The sequence below is a fragment of the Oncorhynchus kisutch genome, linkage group LG7 (assembly GCF_002021735.2).
Source record: "Oncorhynchus kisutch isolate 150728-3 linkage group LG7, Okis_V2, whole genome shotgun sequence".
NCBI lineage: Eukaryota > Metazoa > Chordata > Actinopteri > Salmoniformes > Salmonidae > Oncorhynchus > Oncorhynchus kisutch.
In genome coordinates this window covers 53,318,380-53,342,017 of record NC_034180.2, presented here as the reverse complement: position 1 = coordinate 53,342,017, position 23,638 = coordinate 53,318,380, and the positions used below count along the sequence as shown (strand labels likewise).

Here is a 23,638-nt window from a genome sequence, read left to right as displayed (position 1 = left end):
AGGGTAGCCTAGTGGTTAGAGGGTAGAGGCGGCAGGGTAGCCTAGTGGTTAGAGTGTAGAGGTGGCAGGGTAGCCTAGTGGTTAGAGTGTGGAGGCTGCAGGGTAGCCTAGTGGTTAGAGTGTAGAGGCGGCAGGGTAGCCTAGTGGTTAGAGTGTGGAGGCTGCAGGGTAGCCTAGTGGTTAGAGTGTAGAGGAGGTAGGGTAGCCTAGTGGTTAGAGTGTAGAGGCGGCAGGGTAGCCTAGTGGTTAGAGTGTAGAGGCGGCAGGGTAGCCTAGTGGTTAGAGTGTAGAGGTGGCAGGGTAGCCTAGTGGTTAGAGTGTAGAGGCGGCAGGGTAGCCTAGTGGTTAGAGTGTAGAGGTAGGTTAGCCTAGTGGTTAGAGTGTAGAGGCGGCAGGGTAGCCTAGTGGTTAGAGGGTAGAGGCGGCAGGGTAGCCTAGTGGTTAGAGTGTAGAGGTGGCAGGGTAGCCTAGTGGTTAGAGTGTGGAGGCTGCAGGGTAGCCTAGTGGTTAGAGTGTAGAGGCGGCAGGGTAGCCTAGTGGTTAGAGTGTGGAGGCTGCAGGGTAGCCTAGTGGTTAGAGTGTAGAGGAGGTAGGGTAGCCTAGTGGTTAGAGTGTAGAGGCGGCAGGGTAGCCTAGTGGTTAGAGTGTAGAGGCGGCAGGGTAGCCTAGTGGTTAGAGTGTAGAGGTGGCAGGGTAGCCTAGTGGTTAGAGTGTAGAGGCGGCAGGGTAGCCTAGTGGTTAGAGTGTAGAGGAGGTAGGGTAGCCTAGTGGTTAGAGTGTAGAGGCGGCAGGGTAGCCTAGTGGTTAGAGTGTAGAGGAGGCAGGGTAGCCTAGTGGTTAGAGTGTAGAGGCGGCAGGGTAGCCTAGTGGTTAGAGTGTAGAGGCGGCAGGGTAGCCTAGTGGTTAGAGTGTAGAGGCGGCAGGGTAGCCTAGTGGTTAGAGTGTAGAGGTGGCAGGGTAGCCTAGTGGTTAGAGTGTAGAGGAGGTAGGGTAGCCTAGTGGTTAGAGTGTAGAGGAGGTAGGGTAGCCTAGTGGTTAGAGTGTGGAGGCTGCAGGGTAGCCTAGTGGTTAGAGTGTAGAGGCGGCAGGGTAGCCTAGTGGTTAGAGTGTAGAGGTGGCAGGGTAGCCTAGTGGTTAGAGTGTAGAGGAGGCAGGGTAGCCTAGTGGTTAGAGTGTAGAGGCGGCAGGGTAGCCTAGTGGTTAGAGTGTAGAGGCGGCAGGGTAGCCTAGTGGTTAGAGTGTAGAGGTGGCAGGGTAGCCTAGTGGTTAGAGTGTAGAGGAGGTAGGGTAGCCTAGTGGTTAGAGTGTAGAGGAGGTAGGGTAGCCTAGTGGTTAGAGTGTGGAGGCTGCAGGGTAGCCTAGTGGTTAGAGTGTAGAGGCGGCAGGGTAGCCTAGTGGTTAGAGTGTAGAGGTGGCAGGGTAGCCTAGTGGTTAGAGTGTGGAGGCTGCAGGGTAGCCTAGTGGTTAGAGTGTAGAGGAGGTAGGGTAGCCTAGTGGTTAGAGTGTAGAGGCGGCAGGGTAGCCTAGTGGTTAGAGTGTAGAGGTGGCAGGTAGCCTAGTGGTTAGAGTGTAGAGGCGGCAGGGTAGCCTAGTGGTTAGAGTGTAGAGGAGGCAGGGTAGCCTAGTGGTTAGAGTGTAGAGGTGGCAGGGTAGCCTAGTGGTTAGAGTGTAGAGGAGGTAGGGTAGCCTAGTGGTTAGAGTGTAGAGGAGGTAGGGTAGCCTAGTGGTTAGAGTGTAGAGGCGGCAGGGTAGCCTAGAGGTTAGAGTGTAGAGGAGGTAGGGTAGCCTAGTGGTTAGAGTGTAGAGGAGGTAGGGTAGCCTAGTGGTTAGAGTGTAGAGGAGGTAGGGTAGCCTAGTGGTTAGAGTGTAGAGGAGGTAGGGTAGCCTAGTGGTTAGAGTGTAGAGGGGGCAGGTAGCCTAGTGGTTAGAGTGTAGAGGAGGTAGGGTAGCCTAGTGGTTAGAGTGTAGAGGAGGTAGGGTAGCCTAGTGGTTAGAGTGTAGAGGTGGTAGGGTAGCCTAGTGGTTAGAGTGTAGAGGCGGCAGGGTAGCCTAGTGGTTAGAGTGTAGAGGTGGCAGGGTAGCCTAGTGGTTAGAGTGTAGAGGTGGCAGGGTAGCCTAGTGGTTAGAGTGTAGAGGTGGTAGGGTAGCCTAGTGGTTAGAGTGTAGAGGTGGTAGGGTAGCCTAGTGGTTAGAGTGTAGAGGCGGCAGGGTAGTCTAGTGGTTAGAGTGTAGAGGCGGCAGGGTAGCCTAGTGGTTAGAGTGTAGAGGTGGCAGGGTAGCCTAGTGGTTAGAGTGTAGAGGTGGCAGGGTAGCCTAGTGGTTAGAGTGTAGAGGAGGCAGGGTAGCCTAGTGGTTAGAGTGTAGAGGCGGCAGGGTAGCCTAGTGGTTAGAGTGTAGAGGAGGCAGGGTAGCCTAGTGGTTAGAGTGTAGAGGCGGCAGGGTAGCCTAGTGGTTAGAGTGTAGAGGTGGCAGGGTAGCATAGTGGTTAGAGTGTAGAGGCGGCAGGGTAGCCTAGTGGTTAGAGCGTTGGACTAGTAACCGAAAGTTTGCAAGATCGAATCCTCGAGCTGACAAGGTACAAATCTGTCGTTCTGCCCCCTGAACAGGCAGTTAACCCACTGTTCCTAGGCTGTCATTGAAAATAAGAATTTGTTCTTAACTCACTTGCCTAGTTAAATAAAGGTTAAACAAAGTTTTTGTTAAACTATTTTCTACATAGCAGATTAATAGTGAAGACATAAAGAAAATATATTCTCATTAAATCACATAAAAATATCACACACATCATATCTTGACTATTTTCTAAGATCTGTGGCATTGTATCACAAACAGCCAAGGGAGGAAAACACATACAGTTGCAACCTGTTTTTTTAGTTGTAAACATCAGACTAATTATCCTCAATTTAGAATAGTATCTAGTTATGGTAACGGGGTGAAATATGTATAGCCAGCCAGTTAAAAAATAGTCAAAATAAAGAAAACCCCTTGAGTATGTGTGTCCAAACTTTGAACTGGTACTGTAGATTAACATGGTAAACATGGGAAATGTAGACAAATATAAACATGGTACATGTAGACAAAGATAAACATGGTACATGTAGACAAAGATAAAATGGTAAACGTGGTACATGTAGACAAAGATAAACATGGTACATGTAGACAAAGATAAACATGTAGACAAAGATAAACATGGTACATGTAGACAAAGAAAAACATGTAGACAAAGATAAACATGATAAACATGGTACATGTAGACAAAGATAAACATGGTATATGTAGACAAAGATAAACATGGTACATGTAGACAAAGATAAACATGATAAACATGGTACATGTAGACAAAGATAAATATGTAGACAAAGATAAACATGGTAAACATGGTACATGTAGACAAAGATAAATATGTAGACAAAGATAAACCATGGTAAACATGGTACATGTAGACAAAGATAAACATGGTACATGTAGACAAAGATAAACATGGTACATGTGGACAAAGATAAACATGGTAAACATGGTACATGTAAACAAAGATAAACATGGTAAACATGGTACATGTAGACAAAGATAAAACGGTACATGTAGACAAAGATAAACATGGTAAACATGGTACATATAGACAAATATAAACATGGTACATGTAGACAAAGATAAACATGAAACATGTAGACAAAGATAAACATGGTACATGTAGACAAAGGTAAACATGGTACATGTAGACAAAGATAAACATGGTACATGTAGACAAAGATAAACATGATAGACCTGGTACATGTAGACAAAGATAAATATGTAGACAAAGATAAACATGGTAAACATGGTACATGTAGACAAAGATAAACATGGTACATGTAGACAAAGATAAACATGGTACATGTAGACAAAGATAAACATGGTACATGTAGACAAAGATAGACATGATAAACATGGCACATGTAGACAAAGATAAACATGGTAAACACGGTACATGTAGACAAAGATAAACATGGTACATGTAGACAAAGATAAACATGTAGACAAAGATAAACATGGTACATGTTGACAATGATAAACATGTAGACAAAGATAAACATGATAAACATGGTACATGTAGACAAAGATAAACATGATAAACATGGTACATGTAGACAAAGATAAATATGTTGACAAAGATAAACATGGTAAACATGGTACATGTAGACAAAGATAAACATGTAGACAAAGATAAACATGATAAACATGGTACATGTAGACAAAGATAAACATGGTACATGAAGACAAAGATAAACATGGCACATGTAGACAAAGATAAACATGGTAAACATGGTACATGTGGACAAAGATAAACATGGTACATGTGGGCAAAGATAAACATGGTACATGTAGACAAAGATAACCATGGTACATGTAGACAAAGATAAACATGATAAACATGGTACATGTAGACAAAGATAAATATGTAGACAAAGAAATTGGTCTTTGAGACTGATTCTAGTCCTTTTAAACTCCTCCTCCTTTAAGGTCCCTTCCCCCGATTTTGATCAGATCCTTTTGTTATTCAAATTTTGAAGATGATCAGTCGGGGACCCTTGGTCTTGTCGCTCCGAGACACCTTGTTTTACAGTCTCTAGAGGAAGTTTCAAGACAGATGAATTCTCTGATCTCCCCTCTGGATTATTGGAGACGTCCTCAGGAATGCCCCCCCCCCACAAAATATTAGATTTTCACAAATGCTTCGGGTTTGGATGTCTAGTTTTGACTCCCTCATCATCCTGTTTTCCCTTAGTAGACAATCCATGTTGGAATCGAGGGTTTTTACCTTGGCTGTGAGTGCCTTGCTCTCTTCTTGGCTATACTCCAAGCTCCCCCTCGATTCTGCTACCCCCTCCACTCTGCTACCCCCTCCACTCTAATACCCCCTCCACCCTGCTACCCCCTCCACTCTGCTACCCCCTCGATTCTGCTACCCCCTTGATTCTGCTACCCCCTCCACTCTGCTACCCTCTCCACTCTGCTACCCCCTCCACTCTGCTACCCTCTCCACTCTGCTACCCCCTCCACTCTGCTACCCTCTCCACTCTGCTACCCCCTCCACTCTGCTACTCCTCCACTCTACTACCCCCTCCACTCTGCTACCCCCTCCACTCTACTACCCCCTCCACTCTGCTACCTCCTCCACTCTGCTACCCCTCGACTCTACTACCCTCTCCAATCTACTACCCCCTCCACTCTGCTACGCCCTCCACTCTACTACCCCCTCCACTCTGCTACTCCCTCCACTCTGCTAACCCCTCCACTCTGCTACCCCCTCTACTCGACTACCCCCTCCACTCTACTACCCCCTCCACTCTGCTACCCCCTCCACTCTGCTACCCCCTCTACTCTACTACCCCCTCTACTCTACTACCCCCTCCACTCTCCTACCCCCTCCACTCTACTACCCCCTCCACTCTGTTACCCCCTCCACTCTGCTACCCCCTCCACTCTACTACCCCCTCTACTCTACTACCCCCTCCACTCTACTACACCCTCCACTCTACTACCCCCTCCACTCTGCTACCCCCTCCACTCTGCGACCCCCTCCACTCCGCTACCCCCTCTACTCCGCTACCCCCTCCACTCTGCTACCCCCTCCACTCTGCTACCCCCTCCACTCTACTACCCCCTCCACTCTGTTACCCCCCTCCACTCTGCTACCTCCTCACACAACTTTTCCAGTGTTGCATGGATTCCAGCACTAGCCACTAGCCTCTACCTCAACGGTAAGTGTCAGTAGATGAATCTGTCTCTCTGTTGTTTTGTCGGGTTATTAAAGTTATTTTGTGAGATCTTTGCCAGATCCACGATGGAGTATCTTGTTCCTCTAAAGCTGTTGATGCTCGTTGATTTCCCTCAGGATCTCCTCAGTATCCAAGTTGGCTCAGAACTGCAAGCGGTTGTTTACAAATGTTTTAACGATGAGTCTTTCCCCCACGACGACCCGAGATGAAAGCCTTTCCTTCAGTACTCAACCTTAGTGGCAGTGCTATTTGCCAGTGTAGCTCTTTCAACTTGAGGGTGACGCACTTTTTCCCTATATAGTGCACTACTTTCGGCCAAAATTCGAGCCAAAAAATATAAGTCATAATAATGCAAACATAAGGAATAGGGTGCATTTTGGGACACATACTCAGTCACAAACACAGTCTGATGAAGAGGTGAGGAGGAGGTCGTTATCAGAATAAAGACATGAAGTTCACATGATTCACCACCTGGTGGCAGTGAAACCAACTGAATTAAAATACACTTCAACATGATGGGTAGAGTGTTTCGCTGTGTGGAGAATGTGTGTGTGTGTGTGTCTATTGGAGTGACAGAATGTCCCATACCTTGAACTCATAGGACTCCTCGATGAAAACCTCCATTTTGGAGTGTTCCCCCAGAGATGGTTTCCCCATCTCTGCAATCCGCTTAGCTTCCTCTTCCTCTGACAACAACTTTGGGACATCTTTGGAGAGGAAAGGAGACAGGGGAAAGAGAGGGGAGAGGAGAGGAGACAGGGGAAGGAGAGGGGAGGGGAGAGGAGACAGGGGAAAGAGAGGGGAGAGGAGAGGAGACAGGGGAAGGAGAGGGGAGAGGAGAGGAGACAGGGGAAAGAGAGGGGAGAGGAGAGGAGACAGGGGAAGGAGAGGGGAGAGGAGAGGAGACAGGGGAAAGAGAGGGGAGAGGAGAGGAGACAGGGGAAGGAGAGGGGAGAGGAGAGGAGAGCCAGGGAGAGGGGAGAGGAGACAGGGGAAGGAGAGGGGAGAGGAGATGGGGAAGGGAGGGGCGGAGGGGAGGGGAGGCAGGGAGACAGGGAGAGGAGAGAGAGAGGGCGAGAGAGAGAGAGAGAGAGAGAGGGTGAGAGAGAGAGAGAGAGAGAGAGGGAGACAGAGGGCGAGAGAGAGAGGGCGAGAGGAGAGTGAGTGAGAGAGAGAGAGAGAGAGAGAGAGAGAGAGAGAGAGAGAGAGAGGGAGAGAGAGAGAGAGAGAGAGAGAGAGATCCTGGTCAATCCTGGCACCCTATTCCATACATAATACATTACCCAGATGGCACCCTAATCCATACAGAATACATGATCCAGATGGCACCCTATATTCCATACAAAATACATGATCCAGATGGCACCCTAATCCATACAGAATACATGATCCAGACGGCACCCTATTCCATACAAAATACATGATCCAGATGGCACCCTATTCCATACATAATACATGATCCAGATGGCACCCTATTCCATACAGAATACATGATCCAGATGGCACCCTATTCCATACATAATACAATATCAACAGTACTGCACTATATAGGGAATAGGATGTCATCTCTCTATCCTGTCCTCTCTTCTTTCATCTCATCTCTCTATCCTGTCCTCTCCTCTCATCTCTCTATCATGTCCTCTCATCTCTCTATCCTGTCCTCTCTTCTCTCATCTCTATCCTGTCCTCTCTTCTCTTCTCTCATCTCTATCCTGTCCTCTCTTCTCTCATCCCTCTATCTTGTCCTCTCTTCTCTCATCTCTATCCTGTCCTCTCTTTCTCCTGTCCTGTCCTCTCATCTCCCCTCTCATCCCTCTATCCTGTCCTCTCTTCTCTCATCTCTATCCTGTCCTCTCTTTCTCCTGTCCTGTCCTCTCATCTCCCCTCTCATCCCTCTATCCTGTCCTCTCTTCTCTCATCTCTATCCTGTCCTCTCTTCTCATCTCTCTATCCTGTCCTCTTCTCTCATCCCTCTATCCTGTCCTTTCCCCTCGCATCCCTCTATCCTGTCCTCTCTTCTCTCTTCTCTCATCTCTATCCTGTCCTCTCTTCTCTCTATCCTATCCTCTCATCTCTATCCTGTCCTCTCATCTCTCTATCCTGTCCTCTCTTTCTCATGTCATCTCATCTCTCTCTCCTGTCCTCTCATCTCTCTCTCCTGTCCTCTCATCTCTCTCTCCTGTCCTCTCATCTCTCTCTCCTGTCCTCTCATCTCTCTATCCTGTCCTCTCATCTCTCTATCCTGTCCTCTCCTCTCATCTCTCTATCCTGTCCTCTCATCTCATCTCTCTATCCTGTCCTCTCTTCTCTCATCTCTATCCTGTCCTCTCTTCTCTTCTCTCATCTCTATCCTGTCCTCTCTTCTCTCATCCCTCTATATTGTCCTCTCTTCTCTCATCTCTATCCTGTCCTCTCTTTCTCCTGTCCTGTCCTCTCATCTCCCCCTCTCATCCCTCTATCCTGTCCTCTCTTCTCTCATCTCTATCCTGTCCTCTCTTCTCTCCTCTCATCCTCTATCCTGTCCTATCTTCTCTCATCTCTATCCTGTCCTCTCATCTCCCTATCCTGTCCTCTCTTCTCTCATCCCTCTATCCTGTCCTCCCTTCTCTCATCCCTCTATCCTGTCCTCTCTCTCTCATCCCTCTATCCTGTCCTCTCTTCTCTCATCTCTATCCTGTCCTCTCATCTCCCTATCCTGTCCTCTCTTCTCTCATCCCTCTATCATGTCCTCTCTTCTCTCATCCCTCTATCCTGCCCTCTCTTCTCTCATCTCTCTATCCTCTCTTCTCTCCTCTCATCCCTCTATCATGTCCTCTCTTCTCTCATCTCTCTATCCTGTCCTCTCTCTATCCTGCCCTCTCTTCTCTCATCTCTCTATCCTCTCTTCTCTCCTCTCATCCCTCTATCATGTCCTCTCTTCTCTCATCTCTCTATCCTGTCCTCTCTCTCTCCTGTCCTCTCATCTCTCTCTCCTGTCCTCTCTTTCTCCTGTCCTCTCATCTCTCTCTCCTGTCCTCTCATCTCTCTCTCCTGTCCTCTCATCTCTCTCTCCTGTCCTCTCATCTCTCTCTCCTGTCCTCTCATCTCTCTATCCTGTCCTCTCATCTCTCTCTCCTGTCCTCTCATCTCTCTATCCTGTCCTCTCTTTCTCCTGTCCTCTCATCTCTCCTCTCATCATCTTGTCATCTCATCTCTCTATCCTGTCCTTTCTTCTCTCCTCTAATCTCTCTATCATTCCCTCTGGTGCACACACACACACACACACACACACACACACACACACACACACACACACACACACACACACACACACACACACACACACACGCACAGGCACACACGCACAGGCACAGGCACAGGCACAGGCACAGGCACAGGCACATGCACACGCACACAGACAGACACAAACACACTGAGGCCTGTCATCTATGATATAAGTCCCAGGCTGCTGAGCTGACAACACATACACTATTAAATAAATAACTAACTTTACACACACTGTCCCCCTGATTCACACAACCACACACACACACAACCACACACACACGCATACACACAAGTTGTCTCGAACAATTATCCACAGAGGACAGTACCCACATTAGCCCTGAAATTGCCCCTCGTGTTTAACATGATAATTATCCACATATTTCCCTGTAGAACTCTTCCCCTGCACTTCATGGTATTTCCCTGCACTGTGTGTGTGTGTGTGTAGTGTGTGCGTGTGTAGTGTGTGCGTAGTGTGTGTAGTGTGTGTGTGTAGTGTGTGTGTGTAGTGTGTGCGTAGTGTGTGTAGTGTGTGTGTGTAGTGTGTGTGTGTAGTGTGTGTAGGGTGTGTGTGTGTAGCGTGTGTAGTGTGTGTGTGTGTGTGTGTGTGTGTGTAGTGTGTGTGTGTGTAGTGTGTGTGTGTGTGTGTGTGTGTGTGTAGTGTGTGTGTGTGTGTGTGTAGTGTGTGTGTGTGTGTGTATGTGTATGTGTGTAGTGTGTGTGTAGTGTGTGTTTGTAGTGTTTGTAGTGGGTGTGTGTAGTGTGTGTGTGTAGTGTGTGTGTGTGTGTGTGTATCATTCCCTATCATTCCCTCTGGTGTGTAGTGTGTGTGTGTGTGTAGTGTGTGTGTGTGTATCATTCCCTATCATTCCCTCTGGTGTGTAGTGTGTGTGTGTGTGTGTGTGTGTGTGTGAATGTGAGTGAGTGAGTGAGTGAGTGAGTGAGTGAGTGAGTGAGTGTGTACCACAGTATTCCCTGCACTATACATCACTGCATGATGACATTCTTGACTCAACCAGATTTATTTTGGAATTCATCACAGTGGTAATTAACATTTTAATATCTGAACTGGGTTTTTTATCTTGACGGTTATCAAGTGTTTGTTCCTTCCTCTTGACAGGAGAACCTAATTTATGGGTTTATGATTAATTAATCTACAGATTAGGCCATGAATCAATCATTAAGAGAGGGAAGGAAGGAGAGAGGGCAGAGACGAGAAGGACGCTGTAACATTGGAAGGGGCAATACTCTGGGTTCTAACATTCTCTTACGTGGTCTTAACGTTCTCTAACATTCTCTAACATTCTATAACGTTCTCTAACATTCTATAACGTTCTCTAACATTCTCTAACGTTCTCTAACGTTCTCTAACATTCTCTAACATTCTCTAACATTCTATAACGTTCTCTAACATTCTCTAACATTCTATAACGTTCTCTAACGTTCTCTAACATTCTCTTACGTGGTCTTAACGTTCTCTAACATTCTATAACATTCTATAATGTTCTCTAACGTTCTCTAACATTCTATAACGTTCTCTAACATTCTCTAACATTCTATAACATTCTATAACGTTCTCTAACATTCTCTAACATTCTATAACGTTCTCTAACATTCTATAACATTCTATAACGTTCTCTAACATTCTATAACATTCTATAACGTTCTATAACATTCTATAACGTTCTCTAACATTCTATAACATTATATAACGTTCTCTAACATTCTATAACATTCTATAACGTTCTCTAACATTCTCTAACATTCTATAACGTTCTCTAACATTCTCTTACGTGGTCTTAACGTTCTCTAACATTCTCTAACATTCTCTTACGTGGTCTTAACGTTCTCTAACATTCTCTAACATTCTATAACGTTCTCTATCATTGGTGTTAGTACAGACACAAACAAGACCAGCATGCATCACTCCCAGGGAAGGACCCTCCAGACAGAGCATACAACTTACCTTCAGCTAGTAACAGTGCTTGGAGAGACAGAGCATGAGGGGACAGGAGGAAGGGAGAACACAAGGAGCAGGGGAATGGAAGGATGTGAGAAAGAGAGAGGAGAGAGGAGAGAGCAGGAAGGGAGGAAGGAAGGGAGGAAGGGAGAATGGAAGGACATGAGAAAAGAGAGAGGAGAGAGGAGGAAGGGAGGAAGGGAGAATGGAAGGACATGAGAAAAGAGAGAGGAGAAAGGAGGAAGGGAGAATGGAAGGACATGAGAAAAGAGAGAGGAGAGAGGAGGAAGGGAGGAAGGGAGAATGGAAGGACATGAGAAAAGAGAGAGGAGAGAGGAGGAAGGGAGGAAGGGAGAATGGAAGGACATGAGAAAAGAGAGAGGAGAGAGGAGGAAGGGAGGAAGGGAGAATGGAAGGACATGAGAAAAGAGAGAGGAGAGAGGAGGAAGGGAGAAAGGGAGAATGGAAGGACATGAGAAAAGAGAGAGGAGAAAGGAGGAAGGGAGAATGGAAGGACATGAGAAAAGAGAGAGGAGAGAGGAGGAAGGGAGGAAGGGAGAATGGAAGGACATGAGAAAAGAGAGAGGAGAGAGGAGGAAGGGAGGAAGGGAGAATGGAAGGACATGAGAAAAGAGAGAGGAGAGAGGAGGAAAGGAGGAAGGGAGAATGGAAGGACATGAGAAAAGAGAGAGGAGAGAGGAGGAAGGGAGGAAGGGAGAATGGAAGAACATGAGAAAAGAGAGAGGAGAGAGGAGGAAGGGAGGAAGGGAGAATGGAAGGACATGAGAAAAGAGAGAGGAGAGAGGAGAAAGGGAGAATGGAAGGACATGAGAAAAGAGAGAGGAGAAAGGGAGAATGGAAGGACATGAGAAAAGAGAGAGGAGAGAGGAGAAAGGGAGAATGGAAGGACATGAGAAAAGAGAGAGGAGAGAGGAGAAAGGGAGAATGGAAGGACATGAGAAAAGAGAGAGGAGAGAGGAGAAAGGGAGAATGGAAGGACATGAGAAAAGAGAGAGGAGAGAGGAGAAAGGGAGAATGGAAGGACATGAGAAAAGAGAGAGGAGAAAGGGAGAATGGAAGGACATGAGAAAAGAGAGAGGAGAGAGGAGAAAGGGAGAATGGAAGGACATGAGAAAAGAGAGAGGAGAGAGGAGAAAGGGAGAATGGAAGGACATGAGAAAAGAGAGAGGAGAGAGGAGAAAGGGAGAATGGAAGGACATTGAGAAAAGAGAGAGGAGAGAGGAGAAAGGGAGAATGGAAGGACATGAGAAAAGAGAGAGGAGAGAGGAGAAAGGGAGAATGGAAGGACATGAGAAAAGAGAGAGGAGAGAGGAGAAAGGGAGAATGGAAGGACATGAGAAAAGAGAGGAGAGAGGAGAAAGGGAGAATGGAAGGACATGAGAAAAGAGAGAGGAGAGAGGAGAAAGGGAGAATGGAAGGACATGAGAAAAGAGAGAGGAGAGAGGAGAAAGGGAGAATGGAAGGACATGAGAAAAGAGAGAGGAGAGAGGAGGAAGGGAGAATGGAAGGACATGAGAAAAGAGAGAGGAGAGAGGAGAAAGGGAGAATGGAAGGACATGAGAAAAGAGAGAGGAGAGAGGAGAGAGGAGAAAGGGAGAATGGAAGGACATGAGAAAAGAGAGAGGAGGAAGGGAGAATGGAAGGACATGAGAAAAGAGAGAGGAGAGAGGAGAAAGGGAGAAATGAAGGACATGAGAAAAGAGAGAGGAGAGAGGAGGAAAGGGAGGAAGGGAGAATGGAAGGACATGAGAAAAGAGAGAGGAGAAAGGAGAAAGGGAGAATGGAAGGACATGAGAAAAGAGAGAGGAGAAAGGAGAAAGGGAGAATGGAAGGACATGAGAAAAGAGAGAGAATACAGCAGTTATAGAAAAATGTGATGACATCAGAGCATGAACAATATTGGGCTGAGAGAGTGTGTGTGTGTGTGTGTGTGTGTGTGTGTGTGTGTGTGGTGTGTGTGTGTGTGTGTGTGTGTGTGTGTGTGTGTGTGTGTCAGTGTGTGTTGTGTGTCAGTGTGAGTATGTGTGTGTGTGTGTCAGTGTGAGTGTGTGTCAGTGTGTGTGCCAGTGTGAGTGTGTGTCAGTGTGTGAGTGTGAGTGTGCGTATGTGAGTGTGTGTGAGTTACTATAGGCTACCACATTAGGCTTCTATAGGCTACTAGGCTACTACATTAGGCTACTAGGCTACTACATTAGGCTACTAGGCTACTATAGGCTACTAGGCTACTACATTAGGCTACTAGGCTACTATAGGCCACTAGACTACGATAGGCTACTGGGCTACTATAGGCTTCTAGGCTATTAGGCTACTAGAGGCTACTATAGGCTACTAGGCTACTATAGGCTACTAGGCTACTATAGGCTACTATAGGCTACTGGGCTACTATAGGCTTCTAGGCTACTATAGGCTACTAGGCTACTATAGGCTACTAGGCTACTATAGGCTTCTAGGCTACTATAGGCTACTAGGCTACTATAGGCTACTATAGGCTACTGGGCTACTATAGGCTTCTAGGCTATTAGGCTACTAGAGGCTACTAGGCTACTAGGCTACTATAGGCTACTATAGGCTACTATAGGCTACTACAGTAGGCTACTACATTAGGCTACTTCTACACCTGCATTGCTTGCTGTTTGGGGTTTTAGGCTGGGTTTCTGTACAGCACTTTGAGACATCAGCTGATGTACGAAGGGCTTTGTAAATACATTGAGATATCACTACACACTCTGGTAAATTAACAACAAAGAATATGAAAAGTGCATCAGAAGTTTCTCACATCAAAATCAAAATGAACACTGAAAAATACTTAAAACAATGTAAGGCTGAACGCAACCAGATCTGGGATCAGGTCCCACGCTGTCTATATCACCTCATTCATTATGAACTAAAGGGGTAAAACAGATCCTAGATCAGCACTCCTGTTCTTAGATGATTTGTGAATACGGGCTCCATGACTCTGGCAGGCCCGGGTTAAGTAGACCAACGTAGCGTAGAGGTCTTGGAGCTGTCACATCCCTAACTCTTCCCTGACTCTCTCGTCTGCCAACAGGTGGGAACAGGTGAGGTGGAGGAGGAGTACTGCATGTAGAGATGACACCTCCTCATCATTAACCCCCAGGGGTCCACTGATCCCTCCAGGAGGAGTACTGCCTGTAGAGATGACACCTCCTCATCATTAACCCCCAGGGGTCCACTGATCCCTCCAGGAGGAGTACTGCCTGTAGAGATGACACCTCCTCATCATTAACCCCCAGGGGTCCACTGATCCCTCCAGGAGGAGTACTGCCTGTAGAGATGACAGCTCCTCATCATACAAGGGTATAGCTACACAGTACAGCCCTGAGGCCTCTTGGCTGGGGGAATACATCTGGCTGGGACAAGGGCACATCTCTACAGGCCTCTAGATATTTGAATGACAGAGAGTGAGTGTTGAGAGAAAGTGTGTGGGTGGTAGTAGCTCCTCAATGAAAGAGGGATGTGTTTTCGATGGAAATAGCAGTACAGGTTCTGTACGTAGCAGAAGATCATCATCATCATCATCATCATCATCCCAAAGAACATGGAGATCCCGGATTAAGTTACCACATTTACAAAGAGAAAGACAGAAAGAGAGAAAGACAGAAAGAGACCGTTCCAAACTTCAAATTGTATTTCCAAGCACTAGCATTGGTTTAAAACACGACACTTACGACTTCCTTGGCTGAGAATACAGAGACAAATTGTGTTTCCTACTTCCAATTGGAAGAGATGGTGGCCACTGATGTATCCCTTGATGCATCACATCTGCCCGTGATTTGGTGTCTCGCACAATTGGCCCCAGCGTTGTCCGGGGTTTGGCCGCTGTAGGCCGTCATTATAAATAAGAATTTGTTCTTAACTGAGTTGTCGAGTTAAATATAAAAACAGAACAACAAAAAACGATGTAAACTATGCTTTGTTCTATTACTGATCATACCATCTCTATTTATTTATCTATTACTTCTCCAAGGTGGCATAGCAGTTCAGACGTCTTTTGTCCTCGTCTTGTCGTGTCCTGTATATATATATATTTACAACTTTTTCACATACATTTAATTTTTATTTTCCATCAACTCATCTTCAAAACACTCTCCTGCAACCCGCCTCACCAATGTATATTTATAAGTATTATTTACCTCAGATCTGTAATCCTCCAAGAAGCTAGCCAGAAACTCCAGGAGGCTGGCCTGAAACTAGCCAGAAGCTAATCCAGAAGCTAGTTCAGAAGCTAGTTGGCTCCTTTACTGGCAAGTCGTTGGTGTTCAGCTAACCACGGTTTGTGGTCATCGGCTATCCTTTGGCTCGAAAGTCTATCGCCAGTTCTGTACGGCGCAGCGCGGCTCGGAGCGGAGCATACCGGACCAATTTTTCTCTCCATGTCCCTGGATTTCGACTGCTCTCTGGACATTCATGCCCGGATCTCACAGCTAGCTAGCTGCTATCCGTGTGACTATCGGCCTTCGTCGATTTCCCGGAGCAAACATCAATTGTTCCGGAGCTAGCAAGCTCCGTCAATCACTCCTGAGTTCCATCAATCGCACCTGGGCTGCAGTCGCCTATCCGGACCCGTTTTGCTGCCTTCGCGGAGCCCCACCGGGCCTTCACAACTGGACTGCCGACATTATCTACCCGAAGGAGTTATTCGGCTGGCTCCTCCGTCGCGACGTTACCTGAACGCCCATCTGCGGCCTGCTAACCGTTAGCTGTCTTACCGGCTGCTATCTGAATAGACAATCGGACAATTCTTTTTTTTTTTAAATTATTTTTATTATTATTATTATGTTTTCTTCTTGGGCCTCTATAACTATATCTATTGTTTTTATTTTTGTTGTTGTTGTGTGATTTGGATTGATCCCCTCTACCACACGGAACCCCACTAATCTACTGACGGAGCGCAGGAGGTGGCTAACAACAGACCTCCATCCTATGCTAGCTTGCTACCGATGCCCTGGCTAGCTGTCTAAATCACCAACCAACCTCTCCACTCACCGGACCCTTTTGATCACTCGACTAAGCATGCCTCTCCTCAATGTCAATATGTCTTGTCCATTTCTGTTCTGGTTAGTGTTTATTGGCTTATTTCACTGTAGAGCCTCTAGTCCTGCTCACTATACCTTATCCAACCTATTAGTTCCACCACCCACACATGCAATGACATCTCCTGGTTTCAACGATGTTTCTAGAGACAATATCTCTCTCTTCATCACTCAATACCTAGGTTTACCTCCACTGTATTCACATCCTACCATACATTTGTCTGTACATTATACCTTGATGCTATTTTATCGCCCCCAGAAACCTCCTTTTACTCTATGTTCCAGACGTTCTAGACGACCAATTCTCATAGCTTTTAGCCGTACCCTTATTCTACTCCTCCTATGTTCCTCTGGCAATGTAGAGGTGAATCCAGGCCCTGCAGTGCCTAGCTCCACTCCTATTCCCCAGGCGCTCTCTTTTGACGACTTCTGTAACCGTAATAGCCTTGGTTTCATGCATGTTAACATTAGAAGCCTCCTCCCTAAGTTTGTTCTATTCACTGCTTTAGCACACTCTGCCAACCCGGATGTTCTAGCTGTGTCTGAATCCTGGCTTAGGAAGACCACCAAAAACTCAGACATTTTAATTCCAAACTACAACATTTTCAGACAAGATAGAACTGCCAAAGGGGGCGGTGTTGCAATCTACTGCAAAGATAGCCTGCAGAGTTCTGTCCTACTATCCAGGTCTGTACCCAAACAATTTGAACTTCTACTTTTAAAAATCCACCTCTCTAAAAACAAGTCTCTCACCGTTGCCGCCTGCTATAGACCACCCTCTGCCCCCAGCTGTGCTCTGGACACCATATGTGAACTGATTGCCCCCCATCTATCTTCAGAGTTCGTGCTGCTAGGCGACCTAAACTGAAACATGCTTAACACCCCAGCCATCCTACAATCTAAACTTGATGCCCTCAATCTCACACAAATAATCAATGAACCTACCAGGTACCTCCCCAAAACCTTAAACACGGGCACCCTCATAGATATCATCCTAACCAACTTCCCCTCTAAATACACCTCTGCTGTCTTCAACCAAGATCTCAGCGATCACTGCCTCATTGCCTGCATCCGTAATGGGTCAGCGGTCAAACGACCTCCACTCATCACTGTAAAACGCTCCCTGAAACACTTCTGCGAGCAGGCCTTTCTAATCGACCTGGCCGGGGTATCCTGGAAGGATATTGATCTCATCCCGTCAGTAGAGGATGCCTGGATATTTTTTTTAAATGCCTTCCTAACCATCTTAAATAAACCAGGAACAGATATAGCCCTTGGTTCTCCCCAGACCTGACTGCCCTTAACCAACACAAAAACATCCTATGGCGTTCTGCATTAGCATCGAACAGCCCCCGTGATATGCAGCTGTTCAGGGAAGCTAGAAATCATTATACACAGGCAGTTAGAAAAGCCAAGGCTAGCTTTTTCAAGCAGAAATTTGCTTCCTGCAACACTAACTCAAAAAAGTTCTGGGACACTGTAAAGTCCATGGAGAATAAGAACACCTCCTCCCAGCTGCCCACTGCACTGAAGATAGGAAACACTGTCACCACTGATAAATCCACCATAATTGAGAATTTCAATAAGCATTTTTCTACGGCTGGCCATGCTTTCCACCTGGCTACTCCTACCCCGGACAACAGCACTGCACCCCCAACAGCAACTCGCCCAAGCCTTCCCCATTTCTCCTTCTCCAAATCCATTCAGCTGATGTTCTGAAAGAGCTGCAAAATCTGGACCCCTACAAATCAGCCGGGCTAGACAATCTGGACCCTTTCTTTCTAAAATTATCTGCCGAAATTGTTGCCACCCCTATTACTAGCCTGTTCAACCTCTCTTTCGTGTCGTCTGAGATTCCCAAAGATTGGAAAGCAGCTGCGGTCATCCCCCTCTTCAAAGGGGGGGACACTCTTGACCCAAACTGCTACAGACCTATATCTATCCTACCGTGCCTTTCTAAGGTCTTCGAAAGCCAAGTCAACAAACAGATTACCGACCATTTCAAATCTCACCATACCTTCTCTGCTATGCAATCCGGTTTCAGAGCTGGTCATGGGTGCACCTCAGCCACGCTCAAGGTCCTAAACGATATCTTAACCGCCATCGATAAGAAACATTACTGTGCAGCCGTATTCATTGATCTGGCCAAGGCTTTCGACTCTGTCAATCACCATATCCTCATCGGCAGACTCGACAGCCTTGGTTTCTCAAATGATTGCCTCGCCTGGTTCACCAACTACTTCTCTGATAGAGTTCAGTGTGTCAAATCGGAGGGTCTGCTGTCCGGACCTCTGGCAGTCTCTATGGGGGTGCCACAGGGTTCAATTCTTGGACCGACTCTCTTCTCTGTATACATCAATGAGGTCGCTCTTGCTGCTGGTGAGTCCCTGATCCACCTCTACGCAGACGACACCATTCTGTATACTTCCGGCCCTTCTTTGGACACTGTGTTAACAACCCTCCAGGCAAGCTTCAATGCCATACAACTCTCCTTCCGTGGCCTCCAATTGCTCTTAAATACAAGTAAAACTAAATGCATGCTCTTCAACCGATCGCTACCTGCACCTACCCGCCTGTCCAACATCACTACTCTGGACGGCTCTGACTTAGAATACGTGGACAACTACAAATACTTAGGTGTCTGGTTAGACTGTAAACTCTCCTTCCAGACCCATATCAAACATCTCCAATCCAAAGTTAAATCTAGAATTGGCTTCCTATTTCGCAACAAAGCATCCTTCACTCATGCTGCCAAACATACCCTTGTAAAACTGACCATCCTACCAATCCTCGACTTTGGCGATGTCATTTACAAAATAGCCTCCAATACCCTACTCAACAAATTGGATGCAGTCTATCACAGTGCAATCCGTTTTATCACCAAAGCCCCATATACTACCCACCATTGCGACCTGTACGCTCTCGTTGGCTGGCCCTCGCTTCATACTCGTCGCCAAACCCACTGGCTCCATGTCATCTACAAGACCCTGCTAGGTAAAGTCCCCCCTTATCTCAGCTCGCTGGTCACCATAGCATCTCCCACCTGTAGCACACGCTCCAGCAGGTATATCTCTCTAGTCACCCCCAAAACCAATTCTTTCTTTGGCCGCCTGTCCTTCCAGTTCCCTGCTGCCAATGACTGGAACGAACTACAAAAATCTCTGAAACTGGAAACACTTATCTCCCTCACTAGCTTTAAGCACCAACTGTCAGAGCAGCTCACAGATTACTGCACCTGTACATAGCCCACCTATAATTTAGCCCAAACAACTACCTCTTTCCCAACTGTATTTAATTTTTATTTATTTATTTATTTTGCTCCTTTGCACCCCATTATTTTTTATTTCTACTTTGCACATTCTTCCATTGCAAAACTACCATTCCAGTATTTTACTTGCTATATTGTATTTACTTTGCCATCATGGCCTTTTTTGCCTTTACCTCCCTTCTCACCTCATTTGCTCACATTGTATATAGACTTGTTTATACTGCATTATTGACTGTATGTTTGTTTTTACTCCATGTGTAACTCTGTGTCGTTTTATCTGTCGAACTGCTTTGCTTTATCTTGGCCAGGTCGCAATTGTAAATGAGAACTTGTTCTCAACTTGCCTACCTGGTTAAATAAAGGTAAAATAAATTTAAAAAAATAAAAAAAATTGGCACAAAATTGAAAAACGATGCAACTGGGAAACGGAATGACACGCCCAGACTCCGATATTTAACTATAAGGCCCTGTGATTAGGACAGACTCCGATATTTAACTATAAGGCCCTATGATTTGGACAGACTCCGATATTTAACTATAAGGCCCTGTGATTAGGACAGACTCCGATATTTAACTATAAGGCCCTGTGGTTTAGACAGACTCCAATATTTAACTATAAGGCCCTGTGATTTGGACAGACTCCAATATTTAACTATAAGTCCCTGTGATTTGGACAGACTCCAATATTTAACTATAAGTCCCTGTGATTTGGACAGACTCCAATATTTAACTATAAGTCCCTGTGATTTGGACAGACTCCAATATTTAACTATAAGGCCCTGTGATTTGGACAGACTCAAATAATTAACTATAAGGCCCTGTGATTTGGACAGACTTCAATATTTAACTATAAGGCCCTGTGATTTGGACAGACTCCAATATTTAACTATAAGGCCCTGTGATTTGGACAGACTCCAATATTGAACTATAAGGCCCTGTGATTTGGACAGACTCCAATATTTAACTATAAGGCCCTGTGATTTGGACAGACTCCAATATTTAACTATAAGGCCCTGTGATTTGGACAGACTCCAATATTTAACTATAAGGCCCTGTGATTTGGACAGACTCCAATATTTACCTACTGTTTAACTACTGTTGTTTGGAAGACGGCCTTTCACATCTCCCCAATGGCCTGAATGTGGTATCTGTATCCTTGCCGTTATCATGTATATACTAAGGGTTTAAGGACGTTCCTAAATGTAAAATACATTTAAATGTAATTGAATCGTTCTTTAACTGGACCAGAATATGGAAAAATATGACCTTGGCATCCCATAATCCGAAACCATCCATTTATTCATATCAAATGTGTTCAAAGACTTTATCGAACACACAAGAAACTTCCTGTTCAGTGGCAGAACGACAGATTTTGTACCTTGTCAGCTCGGGGGTTTGAACTCGCAACCTTCCGGTTACTAGTCCAATGCTCTAACCACTAGGCTACGCTGCCGCCCCATGCTCTCTCTGAGTCCCCTAAATCAGGTAGACACATTCCTTCATAGGATATGGGAGTGCCCTGCAGTTAAATGCTTTTGGGACAAAGTGAGAAAATTATTTTCAAAGAGCGTGAATGTAAATATTAAATAGTCACTTGAACCTCTCAATCAATCAGAGAAGGTGACTGCTTGCTGCACATTTGTGTTCAGGGGGCTCTAAAATGGCTGCCACCTCATTCTCTCCCATTCAACCAGTATATACAGCTGCTGTTAGAAGTTATATCATTAGAATTATCGACAGCGAGAATCCTTGGTGCTAGTTTATTAAGAAACAATTGAGGGACTGGACAGATAAACACTAAAGCCCCCACACATTCAAACTAACTATCGATATTTAATTATACTTGTATTTCCATTCTTTGCTTTCATGCCCACAAGGAGTGAAGTTGTTGTGGGGGAGGAGGGGGGGTTTCTGGTTGTTGTGGGGGAGGAGGGGGGGGTTCTCTGGTTGTTGTGGGAGAGGAGCGGGGGTTCTCTGGTTGTTGTGGGGGAGGAGAGGGGGTTTCTGGTTGTTGTGGGGGAGGAGGGGGGGTTCTCTGGTTGTTGTGGGGGAGGAAGGGGGGTTCTCAGGTTGCTGTGGGGGAGGAGGGAGGTTCTCTGGTTGTTGTGGGGGAGGAAGGGGGGTTCTCAGGTTGCTGTGGGGGAGGCGGGGGGTTCTCTGGTTGTTGTGGGGGAGGAGGGGGGGTTCTCTGGTTGTTGTATGGGAGGAAGAGGGGGTTCTCTGGTTGTTGTGGGGGAGGAGGGGGGGTTCTCTGGTTGTTGTGGGGGAGGAAGGGGGGGTTCTCTGGTTGTTGTGGGGGAGCAAGGGGGGTTCTCAGGTTGCTGTGGGGGAGGAGGGGGTTCTCTGGTTGTTGTGGGGAGGAGGGGGGGTTCTCTGGTTGTTGTATGGGAGGAAGGGGGGGTTCTCTGGTTGTTGTGGGGGAGGAGGGGGATTCTCTGGTTGTTGTGGGGGAGGAAGGGGGGTTCTCTGGTTGTTGTGGGGGAGGAGGCGGGGTTCTCTGGTTGTTGTGGGGGAGCAAGGGGGGTTCTCAGGTTGCTGTGGGGGAGGAGGGGGTTCTCTGGTTGTTGTGGGGAGGAGGGGGGGGTTCTCTGGTTGTTGTATGGGAGGAAGGGGGGGTTCTCTGGTTGTTGTGGGGGAGGAGGGGGATTCTCTGGTTGTTGTGGGGGAGGAAGGGGGGTTCTCTGGTTGTTGTGGGGGAGGAGGCGGGGTTCTCTGGTTGTTGTGGGGGAGGAAGGGGGGTTCTCTGGTTGTTGTGGGGGAGGAGGCGGGGTTCTCTGGTTGTTGTGGGGGAGGAAGGGGGGGTTCTCTGATTGTTGTGGGGGAGGAAGGGGGGATTGAGGGACGGTAAGGGGATGGGAAGCAGCTTTCTTCGGGTCGGGTTGGTGACGGGGTCAGAGTGTGAGGATGGGGCTAGATGGGGAGGCTGGGGCTAGATGGTGAGGATGGGGCTAGACGGTGAGGATGGGGCTAGATGGGGAGGATGGGGCTAGACGGGGAGGATGAGGCTAGATGGGGAGGATGGGGCTAGATGGGGAGGATGGGGCTAGATGGGGAGGATGGGGCTAGATGGGGAGGATGGGGCTAGACGGTGAGGATGGGGCTAGACGGTGAGGATGGGGCTAGATGGGGAGGATGGGGCTAGACGGTGAGGATGGGGCTAGATGGGGAGGCTGGGGCTAGACAGGGAGGATGGGGCTAGACGGGAAGGATGGGGCTAGATGGGGAGGATGGGGCTAGATGGGGAGGATGGGGCTAGATGGGGAGGATGGGGCTAGACGGTGAGGATGGGGCTAGATGGGGAGAATGGGGCTAGATGGGGAGGATGGGGCTAGACAGGGAGGATGGGGCTAGACGGGAAGGATGGGGCTAGATGGGGAGGATGGGGCTAGATGGGGAGGATGGGGCTAGACGGTGAGGATGGGGCTAGATGGGGAGAATGGGGCTAGATGGGGAGGATGGGGCTACATGATGCTGCCACCCCCGTGCTTCACGGTTGGGATGGTGTTCTTCGGCTTGCAAGCCTCCCCCTTTTTCCTACAAACATAACGATGGTCATTATGGCCAAACAGTTCTATTTTTGTTTCATCAGACCAGAGGACATTTCTCCAAAAAGTACGATCTTTGTCCCCATGTGCAGTTGCAAACCATAGTCTGTCTTTTTTATGGCGGTTTTTGAGCAGTGGCCTATTCCTTGCTGAGCAGCCTTTCTCAGGTTATGTCGATATAGGACTCATTTTACTGTGGATATAGATACTTTTGTACCTGTTTCCTCCAGCATCTTCACAAGGTCCTTTGCTGTTGTTCTGGGATTGATTTGCACTTTTCGCACCAAAGTACGTTCATCTCTAGGAGACAGAACACGTCTCCTTCCTGAGTGGTATGACGGCTGCGTGGTCCCATGGTGTTTATACTTGCGTACTATTGTTTGTACAGATAAACAAGGTACCTTCAGGGGTTTGGAAATTTCTCCCAAGGATGAATCAGACTTGGGGAGGTCTACAATTTTTTTTCAGAGGTCTTGGCTGATTTCTTTTTATTTTCTCATGATGTCAAGCAAAGAGGCACTGAGTTTGAAGGTAGGCCTTGAAGTACATCCACAGGTACACCTCCAATTCACTCAAATGATGTCAATTAGCCTATCAGAAGCTTCTAAAGCCATGACATCATTTTCTGTAATTTTCCCAGCTGTTTAAAGGCACAGTCAACTTAGTGTATGTAAACTTCTGACCCACTGGAATTGTGATACAGTGAATTATAAGTGAAATAATCTGTCTGTAAACAATTATTGGAAAGATTACTTGTTTCCTGCACA

General features: G+C 46.8%; 1 protein-coding gene across 1 annotated transcript in view; it reads right to left on the bottom strand.

Moving 5' to 3' along the window:
• Positions 1–14,858, bottom strand: part of LOC109893835 (sodium/calcium exchanger 2-like) — a 46,842-nt gene extending 31,984 nt beyond the window's left edge. Inside the window, exons 1-2 of the mRNA XM_031828096.1 lie at positions 14,813–14,858; positions 6,348–6,466 (exon numbers count right to left, since the gene is read on the bottom strand). Of these exons, the coding sequence (XP_031683956.1) occupies positions 6,348–6,466; positions 14,813–14,858 (165 nt within the window). The remainder of the gene's footprint in view (positions 1–6,347; positions 6,467–14,812) is intronic.
• Positions 14,859–23,638: the final 8,780 nt, after the last annotated feature.